At 40.5% G+C, this 19,375-nt stretch overlaps 1 protein-coding gene across 1 annotated transcript in view; it reads right to left on the bottom strand.

The window, feature by feature from the left end:
* Positions 1-2,522: 2,522 nt before the first annotated feature.
* The window catches only part of DUSP22 (dual specificity phosphatase 22), a 36,631-nt gene continuing 19,778 nt past the window's right edge, over positions 2,523-19,375 (bottom strand). The window contains exons 4-7 of the mRNA XM_015854495.2: positions 15,562-15,611; positions 10,661-10,735; positions 8,745-8,916; positions 2,523-5,989 (exon numbers count right to left, since the gene is read on the bottom strand). Of these exons, the coding sequence (XP_015709981.1) occupies positions 5,804-5,989; positions 8,745-8,916; positions 10,661-10,735; positions 15,562-15,611 (483 nt within the window). The 3' untranslated portion in view covers positions 2,523-5,803. The remainder of the gene's footprint in view (positions 5,990-8,744; positions 8,917-10,660; positions 10,736-15,561; positions 15,612-19,375) is intronic.

Raw genomic sequence — 19,375 nt, forward strand, 5'->3', positions numbered from 1 at the left:
TCCCTTTCAATTTATTCTTTTTTTTTTTTAATCTGCAGACTCCTTTCTGCAGTGCACGGAACATCTCAGCACATTTATCACAGGTCCTTCTTGTATTGCTTTCAGGTACTCCAATGCTTTTATGTTTTCTGTGTATTACTTCTCCTCCCCTTGCCCCTATCCCTCCTAACATCGTGACCACATGGTGTATTACAGAATCACACAGAATCACAGAATTACCCGGGTTGGAAGGGACCTCAAGGATCATGTATTCCTACAGTTTTATTGTTACCTGAGATTTTATGTTCAACAGATGCACCTATGGAATGAATTTTGTCTAGGGCCATCACAGTCAGAATTCGTCTGCAACTGTTTCTTTTCACTCCTTTTTCCAGGTAGAAATAACAGCTGCACTTCATGTAATTCAAGTTCTAATACAGCACCAAGGGAACAATACTTGGGGGATTCTTCTCTCTAGCCATCAACTCCCAACACTTGGATGCACAGCGCTCCTATGCAGGTGGTTGATCCACTGGTTCATCTCCAAAAATGTCTAGCAATCACTTGTGAATGTTAGAGGTTGCCATATTTTCTATATGGAGGAATTCTGTGACACTCCTTTGCTTCATACTTACTTCCATGTCAGATGCCATGTTGTCCAACTGCCCCTCTGCCTCCATCTGTCCCACAGCAACAACATGTAGCGGAATATTGGTAGGAAGGTTCAACCTCTACTGCTGTACCACCAGTATCTGCCTCTAATGTCATGGGCCAACACCGTAAAGCAGGAGGCATTACATTCGAAGCAGCCTTCATACAATAAAACATAGACAAACTAAAATCTGTTCCCTAGGTGAGGACAGAACTACTAAACATAGCAGTGAAATGGTTAAACGTACAGGAGCTGGGTCACATGGCAAATTAGAGCTGTATTTAAAGCCCTACTGAGAATTAAGTGTGAAAAGAAGCTGTTTCTGTCCCATACGATATCTCCAGGGGTTTCTACAGAAACACACTAAGGTGCAAGGTCACCTTCTTCATGCTGTCTAACATTTTCCAGAGACAATCACCATTTTCCCTCCTTCAGTACAATCATCTCGAGATGGTGTAAGGACCAAGATCTTCATCAGGTTATGAGCACATCTAAGGACGTGCTTTGCCCTCTGGCTCCCTCAGTTCAGTATGTGGAAGGACAGTTTTACACGAATCAAATCAGAACTCACAACAGTTATATATAACACCGAAGACGACAAAATGTGCGCTTGAGATCAATAGTACGGCACCAGGGCTGCAGCACAGTTCATTTTTACATTTGATTTGGGCAAAAACTACCACAGAGAGGTGCTGGGGGGTTGGAAAGAAGCCAGAGCGACAATGAGTTTTCCATTTGGAAGTTGTTTTTCCCTGGGGACAGAAGGAAGCCTCCCCTAAAACTTAGAAGAGTTTTGTAATGGGCAGGAATTACATTTTAAATACATTCTTTGGCTCACCTCTACTAGAGCATGTATTTCTGACACAGCATTGGAGAAATGAGGTAATTATTAATGCAGGCCTTCCATAGTGGGCTGCACTGAAGTCTTACAGAGAAATTAAAGAGAAGGGGGATGAACTGAAGAGCCTCAGTGTAAAAGCAGCTAACACTGAAGAAGCAGAAACGAAACATCTTGAAAAAATAGCATCTAACACATTCAAAGCTATCTATGGAGGTATTAGAGCTTCAGCTGGGAACATTATTAATTGCATCTCAGATATCCCAGAGGAAACATCCACACAATATCCAGCAGCCCAGAAGCAAGCGAGAGCTGGCAGGGGAAAGAGAAAGCAGGAAGAAGAGCCCCAAACCCCACTCTGCTTGAGCACAATGCCTTTGTGAGGAGGGCACCCCCTGCACAATCACAGCTCAGCCCTCCAGCAATGAGTAAAGCGGCCATCAGATTTGGCAACTTAGATAAAACTGACTCCATTTTCACGTTGGGGCTTGGGGGTTTTCTGATGGGTTTGAATGACACTACCTCTGCTAAGAGGGTAATTCTGGCCAACCAGAAATGCTGTGTTATCTGTGGGAATTTAAATGGGGCTTTTTCCCCACTTAGACTGGCTTTTTATTTTTGCTCTGGCACCACCTTCTACCACTTATATCATCTTCCTCAGACAGCCTCGAACCTTGGCTTAGTTAAGCCACATTTTGCAGTGAATGAAGCCCCAGACTAGTGTCTTGTACAGAATAAAGTGTCTCACAGAAGAGTGATAAATAAATAAATAGGTTTCCTACCTACTCTGTTGTGATGATGGGCCAGCAACAAGACAGCAACAAGCAAATCCTTTGGGACTAGTATCAAAGAGATGATTGTTCTGTAGATTCTTGAACTCACCTGCATGAGCCTGGTGAGGAGATGAGAAGTCTTAGTCGATCTGTGTGCAGGAGAAAAGCCATCTAAATACCCCAATCAGTCAGTGTTACGCTTACTGTACCTGCAGGGCCACAAACGGTGCCCAGAAGCCTGTCAGAGACCACTGCTAATTTCAAGAAATACACAAGCAGATCAGCTGTTAACATTTACTTTTATTTGTAAAAAAATTGTAGAACGTATTAAATACAAACATTTGGAAAATGCAATCAAGGTTTTGCTAAGATGCCCAAGAACAGGAAGACGGAGTCAAGAAGCTTACCAGGTTTAGAGCTTTCAAAGTAGTTGAAATACTATCATTTTTCACTGTCTTCCTTATAGACAGTGGCCATTACAGCAACCAATGTTATGACTGTCCTTTAAAAAAAAAAAACAAACAGATATGATGCACCACATCTTCCCAATCAACCAAGCGATGTAAGGAAGCAACTCTTTCCAGGTTAAAAATCAGGGTAATAAATATTAGTGTATTTACCCATTACCTACATCATATAACATTTGCTTATAATCACACACGGATATCAAGTTTACAAAAAAAAAAAAAAGATTATACATTTCAAATCTGGATATCCAATAAAGTGTTACAAACTTTACACATTTTCCAGTGATCATCACAAGAATGTTTGGAAGTACAGAAACAAAATAACTGAATGCATCATCTACACCGTAAAGGCCAACTATTAAGATGTGGACGGGGGTCTATTCACATTCCAGATAGCTGGATAGTCCTGCTAACTGCCACTGAAAGGCTGGTTGGAAGACAAATCCTGTCAAGTATTCAGTGTTTGCCCCTTTCCCTTTCTAGAAAAAGCCAGAGGTGGGAATTGTAGCTACTCTCTCTTCCGTACTCTATGGAAATAAAAGAGTAAAGTACCCCAGTGCTCCCTACACAGAGGAAACAGATTCAAGTTCACTCAGAATCAAGTTCACTCAGACCACCGCTCCTCTTCTGTCACCCTGAAATGAGGCACTCAATACAAAGATTCCACTTAAGATGTAGGAGCAAGAGCCTACAGAAAATACCTCCTGTCTTCTAAAAAGAGGGAAGCACGTCTGCTTAATAACAATATGGCATTTCCTCTGTCTTCCTGCTTTACCCTGTATCTACTTTCCAGTTGCAGCATAATGCACATTGATATGGCTATATGGCCCTAAATACAAATTCAGCTTTTTACAAAAAGTCCTGTTTCCAGGACTGACTCTTTGGGGATAATCAAACTACTTTAAAAAACCAATGCAGAATAACCTTGGATGTACAGACAGTATCACGTCTCCCATCCTGCCTTGTATTTGCCATAACAGAAAATCTGCCAACTTATCAACACTCACACCATTACTACTGCAAGGACAAGCGTCAAATCTGTTAACAGAGCGCGTACTGTTGGTAGTCCCCTACAGGATGGATTGACTGGATACCTGCAAGAGTGTAAGCGGAATACTTCTGGCAGCCACCCTTCAGGGACAAGCGGATATTACGCTACTAACTTATTGTGAGAGGGCTGAACAAATGGAGCACCATCCTGAGCGTATATTAGACCCTGTTATCACAGAATGCCTTTTGCAATTAACACGGTCACTCTCAGAGCGCAGGGGGTGCTGCCAACTTGGGCGCTGCTGTGCTGGAATTCATGAACGCTACTTACTTGCAGATCAAGCTCTTTGAGAAACACCATAGACTTCTGTTATCATGCCAACACAGACCATGAAGATATTTAACAAGGCCAGAGTTCACCTGACCCCAAAAAGCACTGCTCCCATCCATAGAATTCACTGCCACTCCAAGCAAGCAGGAAATCACACAAAGAGGAATTTTGCAGAAGGATGGGAGGGTCAGAGTACCAAAGCAACTGAAAGAGATGACAATTGTACTTAACATGCTGACTGCCTCTCACTCAGTGCTCAGCTTTTAACATGATACACATCACAAACTGAAACAAATGAGTTTTGTTTTTGTTTTTCAATACCCTGACTATTCAGATTTTTTTAATTTTTTTTTTCAATCTTCAAGAAAAATAAGCCTTTCATCCTTTGAGCCAAAGGCAAGAAGCCATTAGCTCAGCATCAATGGCCCTCCCCATGATACCATTGCAACCCAATACACTGCCCAGCATCTGTGGTGACATATTTGAAGTTACATGCTTGGAATGCACCTGAGTCAGGCAATGACTCCACTCGAGCAACACACCGTGTTACCATGGGCAGTGGTGTATGGCCTCTTGTTTGAACCTACCTGAAAACAATATACAAATGCATTCCCGCTGATTTGATCACAGCAAAATACAGGGTGGTTTTTAAATGGCAGAAAGCCAAATTCAAACAATTCTACTGTGAAACACGGGTGATTTTAAAAGAAAACAAACTTCTCAGATACAGACATTTGTGAAACACGCACACCTTCACACACTCACACACATTACTCAGTGCCAGATTAAGATTACACAAGGCCATTTTCAAGGTTGCATTTACAACCACAATGACATGTACAGCATTTTTGAGGTAGCTGAAGTCAAAGAGCAAACCACAGCACAAGGAAAGAAACAGGTGCTCGCACTCACACCAAGCCCACTCTTTGGAGACACGTTATCACGTGCACAGGGGCATGTGTTGAAGAGGCATGTGTTCCACAGGGAATGAAGATCAGTGGCATCGGAGACCTGACTAACTACACTACAGAGAAGTTTATGTTGGGAGATCCTAAGCACAACTGAGGTACATTTCTTAAATCACTGTATCAGCTGAACTGCGGTGGCAGTTTGTGTTTTCTGTCTGCGGGAGTTCTGCTGACAGCTCTGTCTCACGTGCACTGAAGCAAGTACAACTGTGGCAGTTGAAGATGTTATTACTCAGAGCTGTCTGCCCCACTTCTCCCCTAGCTGTTACTGTTGGTAGAAAGGTGCATGTACATATCTAACCTGCCCCAGTTTACAGCCTAGCATTCGAGCACAAGTCCGTCCACAGGGTATTACTTGACAATGGACTGTGAACAGTAGACTTACTTGAGTTCCCTTCTTCAGGTGCAATAATACATTTGCCACATTAAAAGTGCAGAGATGTCAAAGTGCCAAAGCTTGAATCACTAGAGTTCATCTCTCAGAGCCCTTTGCTAGCCTACAACAAAAGAAGTTGAGCTAACCTCACAGCAAATGCCAGGCTATGTAGGGATAACAGCTGTGGCTGACGGACTGGCTCAGCCACAGTAATTGGATCTTGTCTCTGAGCGTACAGAGAGCTAGATCCTGCCTGAATTATAAAATCGTGTTAAACACATTCATCCACACACACATAATGTACAATTTTCATCAAGAAGCTTTCTACAAATCAATTGTTTGCATGATTACTGTCGAGTCTTGAAGATGGGATAGAAATTATGGCAAAATATTCTTCAAAGGTAGAGAGAAAAATTCAACCTTCTACAACTAGGTCTCTGTTGTGTAGTTGTTGTATGAGAGAGATGGCACAGATGAGAAGTTGTTATTCCATTGTCTTCCTCCAGTACTCTGCTGCAATTCTGCCTGCTCCTTGTACTTGCTCAGAAGGTTTTTGGCTTCTTGCAGATCCTGAAAAGAGTTTTCCCCATATTCTTCTTTCAGCCACTGCCTGAACTGCAGAGATTAAACAGACAGATACAACACGATGAAGCAATATCAGGAGGCTTGCGCACAAGTAACATTCCCTCCGGCCCTACAGATTTTCAAGAGCCTTTAAGAACACAAGCAATCTAAAAAAATATGTAAATACTGCATATCCTACAAAAGGAGCACAGAATGAATAGGCAGAGGAACACATATGAAATCAGTGATATCCCTTCCATTCTCTAAAATGAAATACTTGCTTAACAGCTTGGCTGACTAGAGTAATCCTGAATAAGGAACATCTACTGGGCAAGGACATCCTAGACTTGTACAAGCACGTATAAGCAATGAGATACGTAAGTGTGGACACTAGCATGATCAGCACAAGTCACAAGCAAGCTTACAGAACTACTAAAAGTTAAAAGACCAGAAAGTGAAACACTAATATGATTTTTTCATCCTGATCTAACTAACACTGGTAGTAGAAATTGCACTGCAGATACTAGAAAAGGTAACCAGTAGGAAGAAAAAGACCAGGAGATCTAACAGCTATGGCATAGGATCCTCTATGTTACTGACATAAATGACTGACTGGTACACAACCAAAGGACCAGAGTCACTTGAAGATGAGGGAACAATGTAGGGGAAGGGCAACAATGCTGGGGCATGTTCCCTGTGATTTCCACAGCTTCCTGCAGTTTTCAGCTCAGCTACTTTTAGATGCTGAGGCAATAACTTTGTGCTTGACACAAAAAAATGCACTTTTCTTCTGCCACATAGTTTTGAATCCACATATTTTTGCCAACATCATCCACAAGTACCTGTTGTATGATTTTATCTGATTGGGACCAACCAGTTGATACCTCTACCTCACACTGCAAGGAAAAAAGAAAATCACATCTGTTCACCTCCTCTATTCTGCTTAGTTTCACAAATCTTTGTCAGGTTCTTTTCTATCATTTCTTTGCCAGCTGAAGATTTGAATCTACTTAAGTCACTCATAACAATTTTGTTGCTCTTTACCATAAAAGCAGCAAAAAGATACAGACCACAGTTGCTCTGTTCCAGTGGAGATAATACCCCTGTGAATTTTTAAAAGCCTTAACTTCCACAGATTTATTCTGTTTGGGGATTATGGACTTTAGCTGTAAAGACCATCTACTTAAACACTGGGAGGCAAGACCTACACAGAGTTATTGTCTCCTATTCCTTAAAGACCATGATAATACTAAGGAAAATCTGAAGTCTCAGGCCTCCACCTGGAAATCTGGAATTACTGCAAACTACGTGACTACCTTAGCAACTAAACCCCTCACGTAAGACCAAGATCTAAGGGACTCCATCCCAGAAACCCCACAGGATATCACTCTGAATAGACATTAGCAAAACACTGACAGTGCTTGAAATCAGAAAGAAAAAAAAAGGTTCACACCCTTTGCAGATGGCAATATTCCACTGAAATCAGGTGTGTAAACAGACACCTGCTAAGGATGTGGTTGTTATTAAGAGACAGTAGGAAACTACAGCCCAGCCAGTGACTACAGGTGGATATTTCTTTTTGCAAGCTACTGCCTCCTGCCTCCCCCTCAGCGAAATAGGCTGAATGTCCTGTCCATCATGGATGAAAAAAAAGACGTTACTGTCTTTATCGGGCTATTTGCATATAGCCTTAATTGTCATTGCTGTTTGCCCAGACCAATTTGCCCAGAGCAGAAATGACTGTAAGGGAGGAAGGAGACAAGGCTGGAAAGTCCCCCCTTTGACTTTTGTCTCTTAAAAAAAAAAAAAATCAGTTAACTCTATCATTTACACCAGTTCCAAACGATCCAGGAAACATTCAGTTAAATATTAAAAAAAAAACTCTCAAATGTTTACATTTGCAAGCTGCATTATGCAAAATAAATGGTCATTTCTGATCTCTGGACATTCTGTAGCAGAATGATGGGTATGTAATAATAAATTGATCTATTATTCTTTAATCTGACGTATTCTGGTTGGCTTCTGCTGTTGATTTTCCTGCTAAGTACAATCCAGGAAAGCCCAGAGAACAATAGGCCGAGCACTGGAAAGCAGAGAGGACAGGCAGAGTAGGAAGTTAACATAAATGGAAGTCATTGATCATGCACGGGGAGCAGGTCTTTTGCATAGAATGGTTGTTTTTAGGTGTAAGAAACTCATTTTATGATAATTGCTTTGCAGTTCTATTGTTTCCTTAATTATCCTAGCCTACAAAGCCTTCAGAGGATAGGAAATAAGAAAATCTTGAGACTGTTCTCCACATTTAAATATTTATTCTCAGTTATAGAAGGTATTGCTGTCAGAGGACACAGATCTTAATGATTACCTAAATTAATTTATGGGTAGCAGATTTACTATTATGATTTCTTCCTAATTACTAATTCAAATGAATATGGAGGAAAAAATATTTTTAAGCGACTTAAAGGTTGGTCTTGCTGCCACATTCTGAGCCCCTTATCTTTTTATCTTCTCTCTCTATAGGTTCAAACGTTGCATTACGTCTTCGGTACAATTAAGATCACTGGATTGAGAACACAGCTGGGCACAAGGTGTACGTGGATGTTATGCTTCATCTTTACACCCATCCCATATATTCCTTGATACTCTTAGTTCTTCCTGCACCTCCCTAGTGTAGCAGGTTTACCAAAGAAGTCACTTTCACTAAGTGTGCCCAAGGAGTCAAGACAGACCAGGCAGACCTCAGAACAGTGAGAAGTAGCCCCAACTTGGAGTTCTGTTTCTCATATCATTTGTTTGTAGGTTATACCTGATCAACATCGTGCTTTTCGAAGTCCTGTAGCTGTCTCTGGAAGCCCATGTTAGGATTGGCACAGGATCTCGCTGCTCGGACAACAGACAGTGCATCTTCCCAGCCAAAGTCTGTGATGGTCATGATGTACGCAACTACCAGCGTTACACTCCTAGAGACACCTGCAAGGCTGCATGAAAAACGAAGTACAATAAACAGATGAAGTACAGCTCTACTTCAATTACATTTAAAAGCAACCAACCAACCCCACAGCAGGTTTGCTGCATTAATTGCCACCATAAATACTACTGTATTGGAGTTAAGGGGGTTTTGGTACCACTTTTTCAAATGATTCAGAATAAATCTATAACAAGATTGAACAAGTTGGCTCTGGGTGATAATTTGTATGAGATTAGAAAAGAAGCAGTAAACATTAAGTGCTCACAAAAGGGGAGGAGAGCATACATTTCTAAGTTACATTTGATTTTGTCAAAAATCATTTGATAAGTCACCCAGTCTTTTGCCTATACAGATGAAAGCACAAAAATAAGACTGTTCCCTCCTTCTCATCAATAAAAGCTCCATTTTACAGGTTCTGCAATTAACTGAATTGTTAAAATGCACAGGTCTGATTGCTTAAGCTGTTCTCCTCTTTCTTCTCTGCATGCTTGGTGTGACTTAGGTTCTCAGGACTCCAGTTTCCTGAAACACTGGGATAAAGTGAGAATCATTCCCTAGTACTGATTTCATTGTTCTGGAAAAACTCCTAACTCTTTCTATCACTATATATGTAATGAGCTTGAGCTGCATTTATATCAGATTCTTCCACCTGGCATTTCCAAGCTATCTCATGCTCTTGAAGTATGCCACAAATTTAAATACAAGCTTTTTATCACCATCAGAATTCAGACAAATTTGTCCATTTTACATACACAGAGACTGATTGAATGACCCGTCCACACCCTGCCACGAGTCAGTAGCAAACTGAGGATTTACGCTCAGAGCCCATATATAAATTTGTTTCTCAGATCAAGAGATGACTGATTCCAAATACAGACTCAGATATGCCACTTGGACATGCAGCATAGACTACAACCAAAGAAAAAACCCAGGGTGGGATTTCCTTTTTTAAACTGTATAGTCGTAGGAGCATCTCTCCAATCAGAAGCTCACTATTAAGAAATGTAACTTTAGAACACTTCAGCAGTTAAAATTAAAAAAATACATATATCAATTTACTTTCAGAGGGCTTTTTATTTTTTTTTAATAACAAATTACTGAAGTCACCAAAATAGCTGCCACAGAAACTGATTAGATTATTAGGATTATGGAAGTCTTTAAAAAACAATGATTAACAACAATAAATAAAATCTCTAGTCAAAGATTTTAGTGATGCTTTGTTAGGAAGGACCTATGGAAAGGCTTGATTTGGGAAGAAGCTCAAGAATTTCTCAAGCTCCTTGAGGAGCTGCATAAGGCTTTAGTAACATTTATGCGTCTTCTGATGCTCTTCAAATAACGACAGCACTTCAGTTCAGGTGGATTTTGCTATGAAATGAGTGCTAACTTGTCATTAAACTGATGAATCACAGAATCACAGAATTGTAGGGGCTGGAATGGAACTTTGGAGATTATTGAGTCCAACGCCTTGCTAAAGCAGATTCCCCAGGAAAGCCTACATGTGAGTCCTGAATATCTCCAGAGAAGACAACTCCCACTTAGCCCAAAATACTGTTTTTCTGTTCATAACAGATCAGAAAAAGAAAGCCAGCAGCACGCTGTCACAGCATAACAGATAGAAACATTGTTTTAATAAAGTAATGTGGTTTTCTTGTCTAAGGGAGAACCCTGTACTGTCCATCTTGAGTGAAGATGAACATAAAGTAAAGGCACGGAAACCCTTAAGAAGTTTCTTTAGCCAGTGTTATACATACCAATGAACTAGGCAGCCTTCACCTGTAAGCCGGCACTCGTGAATAAATTTGATGCTCTCTCTGAAATGCCTTGCCCTGAAAACAGAAGCAGAAAGAGAGTGAAGAAAGTGTAAAGATTTAGTAAAATCACTACTTAGAAAGAAAGGCATCTGAAAGCTCACCTAATCCTGTTTCTAGAATTTCGAAGTGAACACAGGACTTGCAATGTAAAACTTAGCATCCCCCAACGAAACCCAAAATTCACTTGGCATAGTTATTCACCATGCTACCTGAGGGAGGAACTGGTATCTTAGGTACTACAGTGTGATAAATTTTGGCAAACACTTCATTCTGATGAACAGCAAGTCTATGTTTCAGTTTGTGTTTTATTCCTCTGGTAACTTGACCTCATATCTCCTTGAGGATACTTAGACATTAGGTGAAACAGAGTGCAGCTATGTTAGCAATGCTCAAAGTACACTGCCTCTTACAAAGCAGTATCTCACAGCAAGCCTGCAACCTCACCTCTTTGCATCTCAGCCCCAGAGCGCTCACCCTTTCAGGATACAAAGCTCTTGGGGCTGCCTACCACCTAACACAGAAGCCAACAGCAATTCTTGGATCAACTCAGCTGGAGTTTTCCATAGCCTTTGAGTGCTCCTGCACTTTAGGCTTGCAAGCAGCTGCAATTTGTGCAGCACAGAGGAGGCTGCTTCTTAAGTAGTACTCAATAGCAGGCTTGTAGGCAAAAATGAACCTGAAAAGCACACTGAACTTAATACCCATGAAAGAACGTCCTGTACTCAAGATGTTTCCCCACACTAAGTATATATTATACCACAAGGGTGAGTAGAAAAAACCTCAACCCAGCACCAGCAGCCACACAAAAATCAGGAATGCACACATAAGAGGAAACTTCCCTTCCTGCCCAACAGAGCAGCTGCTGATATTACACTAAGAGCTGGAGGAGGACAACAGTACTGCAAGAGTGCTTGTGGAAATTACAGAGGTGATGAAGCCTAAACTGACATATCCAAAAAGAGGAATAATAAAGCCCACAACTCCTTCTTCGAAGCAATTCTTGTTTCACTGGATACACTGTGGAAAACTGCCAGAGGAAATCTGACTGACTGAAAAACCTGAAGGCGTGACGTAGCCTCAAGTTTTAGGGCAGCGTGTAAACTCAGGATTTTTTTATTTCGCAGGATGAACGAAGAAGAGAGAGGAAGCCTTGCAAATACATTTCTATGCCCAGACTGCTGCTCTGAGACATTTTCACTGGCTGAGTTCCAACACAACATGACATTCAGGCCTGCCTGTGGAACACAGGCAGCTTCACCTAGGCAACTCAAGAAGACAAATAAGACTTTGTGCTGTATGCGCAAGAGGCACTGCTGCTATACAATGAAGGAGTGCTTGTCCAAAAGTGATCAGATGAAACTTGGTTAGGGCTGGATTGACAGCATCCCTACCTCACAGAGCCATGTTCCCTCTTCTCTAGAGAACAGGGCCAACAAAGAAGCTCCAAGCATCAGTGAATTCACTTCAATGGTCTAGGCACAAGTTTTGGTTAAACACTTCAGTGCTTTGGTTTGAAAAGTATCTGTGAATGAGCAGAGCATCTTTATAAAGTACTAAATATAGCTAGCAGTGAGCTCCATGCACTCAGTCTTATTTGTCCTTCCTTTTTGCTGATACTCAGTCTGCTGATTTCACTGTTAACTGTCTCCAAGCATTCATGAAAATGAGAAGAGAAAGAACCAAGCTTAGAGTCAGGGCTGCTCTGTAGAATGACAATCCCTTCTCACCTTAAGTCACAGAAAAGGAAAAATGTACTTTTCCAGAAGTACATGGTCTTTGCTGGCTCCAATAAGCACTGTTTGATAGCAAATCTTACATTAATTGCAAAATCAATAATTATCATCTGTAACAGGAAAGCACTTGATGAATGCCTTGAATGTTAACCTGTTTGTTAGAACAAAGCAGCTACTTCAAGACAATTCATTATGTGACATCTTGACTTATACATCTCTAAGCTTAAACCTGGGTACTGAACTGCATCATCTTCAGGGGGAAAAACACCACATGGAGAAGAACTAGCACAGTGCCCCTGCCAGCAGGACGTGAAAGTTGTCTAAGCTTATGCACTGGCTAACCACCTTATGCACTGGCTAACCCAAAGCTTGCCAGAGGGATGAGTTATGATACCAGCTCTAAATATCAGAACTGCTAGTCAGGCTCCTGCAAATAACTATAAATATTAAAAGGAATGCACACAGATAGAAATAAGTATCTCGATGTTTCTTTCCTTTTGGCAGCCTAAACATGGGGATCCACCTAAATTTCTTTCCTTAACAGGCTTCTGTATTGTCACCATTAATGGCCTGACAGTTGGATGTTAGCTCCTTAGAAACACATAGACTAAGACAACTAACTAGAATAGCTCAGAAACAGAAGATCAGATTCCTATAGAATACCTTCTTAAAAACAGGTTCTGTAGGACATGGCATTTCTGAGGAAGTCAGTGGCCCAAGACAAAATTCTCACTGTCCAGGAAAACATGCATTTGACTCTGAGGAAGCACCTCAGATCTCAAAAGCAACTGCTTCATTCCTACACTAGGTAGGGGAAGAACAGAGGAGCCTAGACGAGCTTTTGAGCCCCTTTGGTGAGTATTAGCATATTAACAGGGGAATCTCTGTTGTATTTCACTGGCAAATCATCTCTGTAAGGAAGATATCCACTAAACAAGCTTACTACAAATAAATGTGCATTACACACACAAGAAACCAAAGCTCCCCTCACACAAACTCAGCTGAAATGGATTAAGAGCTAACAGATCCAAAATTCAATGAGTAAGGGCAGTCAGTTGGACACTTTCAATCTGCCAGCAACCAGAAAATAGCAACCAAGTTTCAGAAGCTTCTAACAAACCTGCCATTTGGCCAGACAGGTAAGACAGAAGCACACGGCCAGACAGTCGTACCACTCAGATTGCTAAGAAAACACAAGCATCTGCAACACAAAATGGTACTAGATTTTTTTCCTGCTAACTCCATAGTGTCTTTCCAGAGAATGAAGTAGATATGTAAGGATGTTGCAGAGGGGCATACTCCCTTTCCTGTTCCTCAGCTGCATTCCCTAAACAGAGGGTGCATGTAGTGCAGCTACTCGCTCCTAGATAAGATTGTCATAGCCTCTAAGCCTGAAGAAAAACAATTTCCTCTTGCTTTCAGAGGACTCTCTGTGCACAGCAAGCGAAAATACTGCTTGTGGGCATCGTGATTTGACTTTACTTCAATTTCTGCACTCTACAAAGCGAAAAAAGAAAAATCAGTTACTCATCAAGTTTTATTTTAAGTGATAAAATGTCTCAGTATTAGAAGTAATGACGTTTGCCTGCAACCACCTGATACCAAAGCAAGAATTGCAGACGCCTTCAGCCTAACAGAAACAATACTCATGCAAATATTGTATCTTACAGAGGCTTTAATAGCTCTGGTAACATGCCAGACAGTTGCTAAGTCCTGGGGGGTGGTTTTTCAATGTAATTCCTTGATACTCAAAACGGTGAGGAAAGGACAAAGCAAGACAGTGATTAACATCATCAGAAATGTTGGCCCCTTTACTTCCACTCCTGAAACGATCCTGATCTCTACAAATGAAACAGGTCTGGAAAATATTTTCAGAAATGGAGCAGATCCCCGAATGCCAACAAACAATATGATATTTTTTTCTCCTGTACAAAAGGATTGAATTTTAAAATTTAAGTATCAAGGTCACAAACATGGCCAGTTGTGCTTGACAAAGACAGTTAACTATCTGACTTCTCATTACAGACCCATGTTGAAAATCAGGGTCCTGGAACAGGGATTTTATTTATTTAAGATTTTGACAAAAATGCATCGGAATGGGAAGGCAAACCAATAGACAACAAGTGTCATACTGGAATCTTTCTAGGGTACGAGAAATATAAGCTCTAAAAATATTCACCGAAAGCATCAGCCGGAATATTGCTGTGATGTGAGAGAAAAGCAGTGCTGCGTTTCCTTCCGTACGTACCAGGCCTCTTTCAAGTACTTATTTCTCTACCAAACTTTCTGGCAGGATGTGGCTGAAACCCCCCTCATCTCTCCCCAACATAAACACTGAGCTCTAGAGGAAAGAGTTGGTTACCATCCAAATTCTCTTAGAAAATTTGTTTTGATTTCTCTTTGGAATCAAGATCTGCTATGCTCCTTTAGTTCAATGGTTCAAAACATTAAAACCGAGGTCAAGTTAATCAGCATTGCATGAACGTGAGCAGTGGAAAGAAAAACTGAGACTGGCACACAACAGTTTCAGTACATACATCTCCGAGGCAAGAATCATTCCAGGGCAGACAAATTCCCTGCCATGCCAGTCTACTAATAAGAGAAGTGGGGCCTTCAGAGGTAGGTACAAGCCATCCAGAGCACATAGTTGCAGGAGCAGTTTGCATATTGCACCTCTTAGGCACACTGTGAAGAATTTAACTCCTGAAGCACCAAACTTCACAGCTCTTTCAAATAATTTCCCTTTCTTCAACGACTAGCAACGACTAGAGAGACTGCTTTAGTAAAAACGAAGAGATAAGCAACAAAGGTTTACAAAAACATTTGCTGGAATAAACTGGGAATATATTAGGAACACAGCAAAAATTAATAAAGAGCGTCTATATACTTATTTATATACCAACCTTCCTATAAACCCTTACACAACAAACTGGGTCAGAACCAAAGTGGCTGCAAGAAAACATTAATGTATTTTCTTAGCAGTTTAAAAACACGTTAGTGTAATATTTGTGAGAGATCAGAATTAGATCTTTTGGGTCGTTGTAAAACAGGCAGCACAGCACTGAAGGAATTCTGGGGTTTTGTGTTTTATTTTCAACGAAAACTTACAAGTTCTGTGAAGGTGAGTCAGCAGCGGGAATGCAGAGGTACTTCACCCCCTGTGTAAAGAAGCAAAAAGAAATGAGACGAAAACATCCAAGTTAAATACACTCAATTACTTTTATTATTTTGGAAACTTCAAGAAGCAGACTCATAAAATGGATACTTTTGTTCCACAAAGTTAGCCTCTCTTTCCTAGTCAGCTAACTTAGCAAGTTATAGCATCAATTAGGGAAGTTAGGTAAGCATTTCTGACGCATTGTAAGTGTTACTGGGTATACTTAAAGCAATACTATAATCATACACTCCTGCTTTGCATTGTCAACGTTCATTTTAACTCATTCTATTTTCAAAGGTCAGTTTGTCCCTATGACCGTTAAGAAAAAGACCACTTCCATTTAAGAAGTCAGCTAGATACGCTTTCAAAACTTCCAAGAACACAGGTTGCAGCTTATTCACTGCAAGTCTTTCAGTATCCAAGATAAGTAGAGCTGTGAGAATTGTTCAGATGTACTTGTAAAGCCAATGTTTTCTGGTTTGGAAAAGATAGCCAGAACAGGAAAGGATTTGCAGGCAGATGCTAAGCACAGAGATGTGGCAGCACCAGATGAGGGGGAAGGAACCATAATGACAATGCCAAGACAGAGACAGTATGTGGTACTCTGTGGGACTGTGGGATAGCTACCTGGGAGAAGGTAGCTGAGAGATTGGGAAAGAAGGCAGTTCACAAGCCAAAGCAGCTCATTGCCAAAGGGATCTGCATCAACAAGTGACAGTTTGTACTGCTCTTCATCAGGGATGCCTGATTCAGATGCTATGGCACATGCTGAGCACTCTTCACACATTGAGTGCAAAGGGGCTTTCAGATCATGTTCACTTTAAAAGCTGAAGAGCCACAACGTTCTTTTTTTTTTTCTCTTTGTCATGGCTGGCTAGTTCCCACTACCACAAGCAGGCATGAAACTAGCCTATGACAGACCACATTTGGTACTGAATGGCTCATCCAGAGCCTCTTCTTGGAGGTCTTCAGCACCACTTCCAGTGAAATAGCACTCAGAAATAGAGGTGGCATTTCAGAAGTACTGTACAGTTACTTAACCCAACTCTCACAAAAGGGGGGGGGAAAGCACAGAACTCTAACTTTGACCCAAGCAGTTGGACAAGACTTGGTAACTCCTGAGGATTCTATCCTACCATCAAGTTTTGGTTCTCATTGTTTAAACAATAATAGAATCAAATATCATTCATCCTAATGGTATACCTGAAATACAGCAACTATAAAAGAATGCATGGGGGCAGATATCCACAGATGAGCCCTGAGGGCTTTTTGTGTAGCCATTTGCAGCTTGACTTCTGGGATTAGCTTTTCTTTATATTCTGGGTACACAATTTTAAAACATTGGCAGTAAAATGATTCTTAATTACTGTTTGTTGCTCTTGTTTAAAAAAAAACAAAAAAAACAAAAAAAACAACAAACTTCACAAGTGCTGTCATGACCTTGAGTTTCTGTGCCCCAAGGCATCGCTATCCTTTCTGTGCACATATCTTGCAGACAGATAATATCTATGAACCGTCTGAAAGGGACTCCTCAAAGCAGAACAGCTTATGTCAAGGGAACAAGTAAATAGGAACAAATTTTAGATAGGGTATTAGCATGAAAGAAAGATACAGACAATGTTTGTTACCTAGAAGAGTTCACTTGCCATTCTGAAACCACAAAGTGTAAGACGTAGGCAGGCAACAATTAGCGAAACATGGCAACTAAACAAAGCAAACTAAAATCAAAAGATAGTTTAACAGTCAAACAGACCAGCTCCTAGTGAAGATTTCAACAACTTCCAGACCATCACCTTGTTAGCAGTTCCACTCAAGAAGCTTTAATCTGCTTGTATACGCAATATCCAGAGTTGCTCCCAAGACCCACATTAATTAAGACAAAACACAAGTTAAATTTCACACTGTCTGCAAGTCCTGATCTTATTTATTCATTCTAAATGTTCTTTAGGAATGACAGCTCCCTAAAAACCATTTGGTGGAGGAAGGACAGAACACTTTAAAACAGGTACTGTACCACACCCACTACATACAATAAACCAGGTGTGACAAAATAACCAATAGCTGCAAAACAATGGCATTTGTCAAAGCACAGAGAAAAGTTTGCTGTTGCAAGAACTGGAGAGAAGTAATATTACTTTAATATTACTTTAATAAAATGACTTCTTTGAGGACTGGTGCTAATAAGTAATTACTCAAACATTTCTGTCAGCTGCGTCTTATCTCTCAAGTTTTTCAGATTATCAAAAAATCAACCTAACTTTTTCATTAAACTGAGGTCATGTATGTTCTCAGATAACAAAACATTCCATCCATACGCCAACACAGAAGAAAACCATGCTCTCCAGTAAATATTCACCAGTTCATATCTAAGCTTCCAGATCAATGAGGTGCTGAACACAACTTTCTTCTGCCCATCTCTCGAATCACTACTACTCCCCAGTTGTAACTTTTAAATCACCAACGGAGAAAAGGCCAGGTTGGACGGGGCCCTGGGTAACCTGATCTAGTAAATGTGGAAGTTTGGTGGCCCTGCCAGGCAGGGGGGTTGAAGCTTCATGATCCTTGAGGTCCCTCCCAACCCGGGTCATTCTGTGATTCTGTGAAAAGAAGCAATCACATTTGGCAACAAACCTTCCAACACACACACACTTTTCTATATCTTTTCATTATTATTCACCTCATGATCCGGACTGATGTCCTAAACAATTAAAAACATTTCTGTTGAAATGCTAAGATTAGAGAGGGAAAAAAAAAAAAATTGAATAAAACATTATTTACTTTTCTGTTTTCTGTTCCAGCAGACACAGTAACCACCAAAACTAGATTTCTGTCTCTTAGGCCCTGAAACTAAATGCTACAGTTAAACCGATACAGTGAGAGCTAACAAAACTAGAGCAAGTATTCTGATTTCAAGATTGTCAAAGGTGAAACAAGCGAGAGTTAAGTAAAACTTCTAAAATTCACTGGTATTTGAGCAACAACAACACTGGCACAATTTCGGTGATTCCAGAACTGAAGCAGCTCTGTGACACTGAGCATCGAGGTATGAAGAGTAAAAAGGTTTAGGTGTGCATGTATATGTGAGCATGCACAGAGATTTTACACTGAAGATACTACTGGAACTTCAGGCATTTCCAAATTTGTCTTTAATTTTGAGGTCAGTCCAGCAATATCGTTAACTGCATAGGAATTACACACTCAGAAAAGTCAGTAAGACTAAACAAGAACTTTCTAATACTTAAGCTGCATAAAGAAAAAAAGAAAGGAAGTATCATTACATCTTTGTTATTAAATCCAGTGTTCCACAGACTGCACAGGAAAGAAAACAGTCCAGTTGTGCTCAATTTGTAACCTATTTACCTTCTTTTTAGCTTAAGTAATCCCTGCTTCATTTCAATTAACACCATACAAACTGGCATTCAGGTTTTCGTAGAAGAACATGCAGAATTTTGCAGTAGCATAATGACACATCCACAAGTACTATGTGTCGGATATTCGGTCAGTGACTGAAAATAAGATCGCTAAAGAACACACAAATTTAGTCTCAATACCAAGAAAAAACTTCACATCCAAACAGGAGAAGGCGCAAAAAAGCAGTACTGTGAGAGAAATGCAGCACCTACATGGACATTTTATTTTCTATATGAGAAAACACATCAAGAGGTGATTTAGAACGAGGTACAATTCAACAAAATCATACTAACTTATCTGAGAAATAAAACAGTCCAGGGATTTTTATACAAAACTCGGTTCTTTTAGTACATT

Source organism: Coturnix japonica, chromosome 2, assembly GCF_001577835.2.
Source record: "Coturnix japonica isolate 7356 chromosome 2, Coturnix japonica 2.1, whole genome shotgun sequence".
NCBI lineage: Eukaryota > Metazoa > Chordata > Aves > Galliformes > Phasianidae > Coturnix > Coturnix japonica.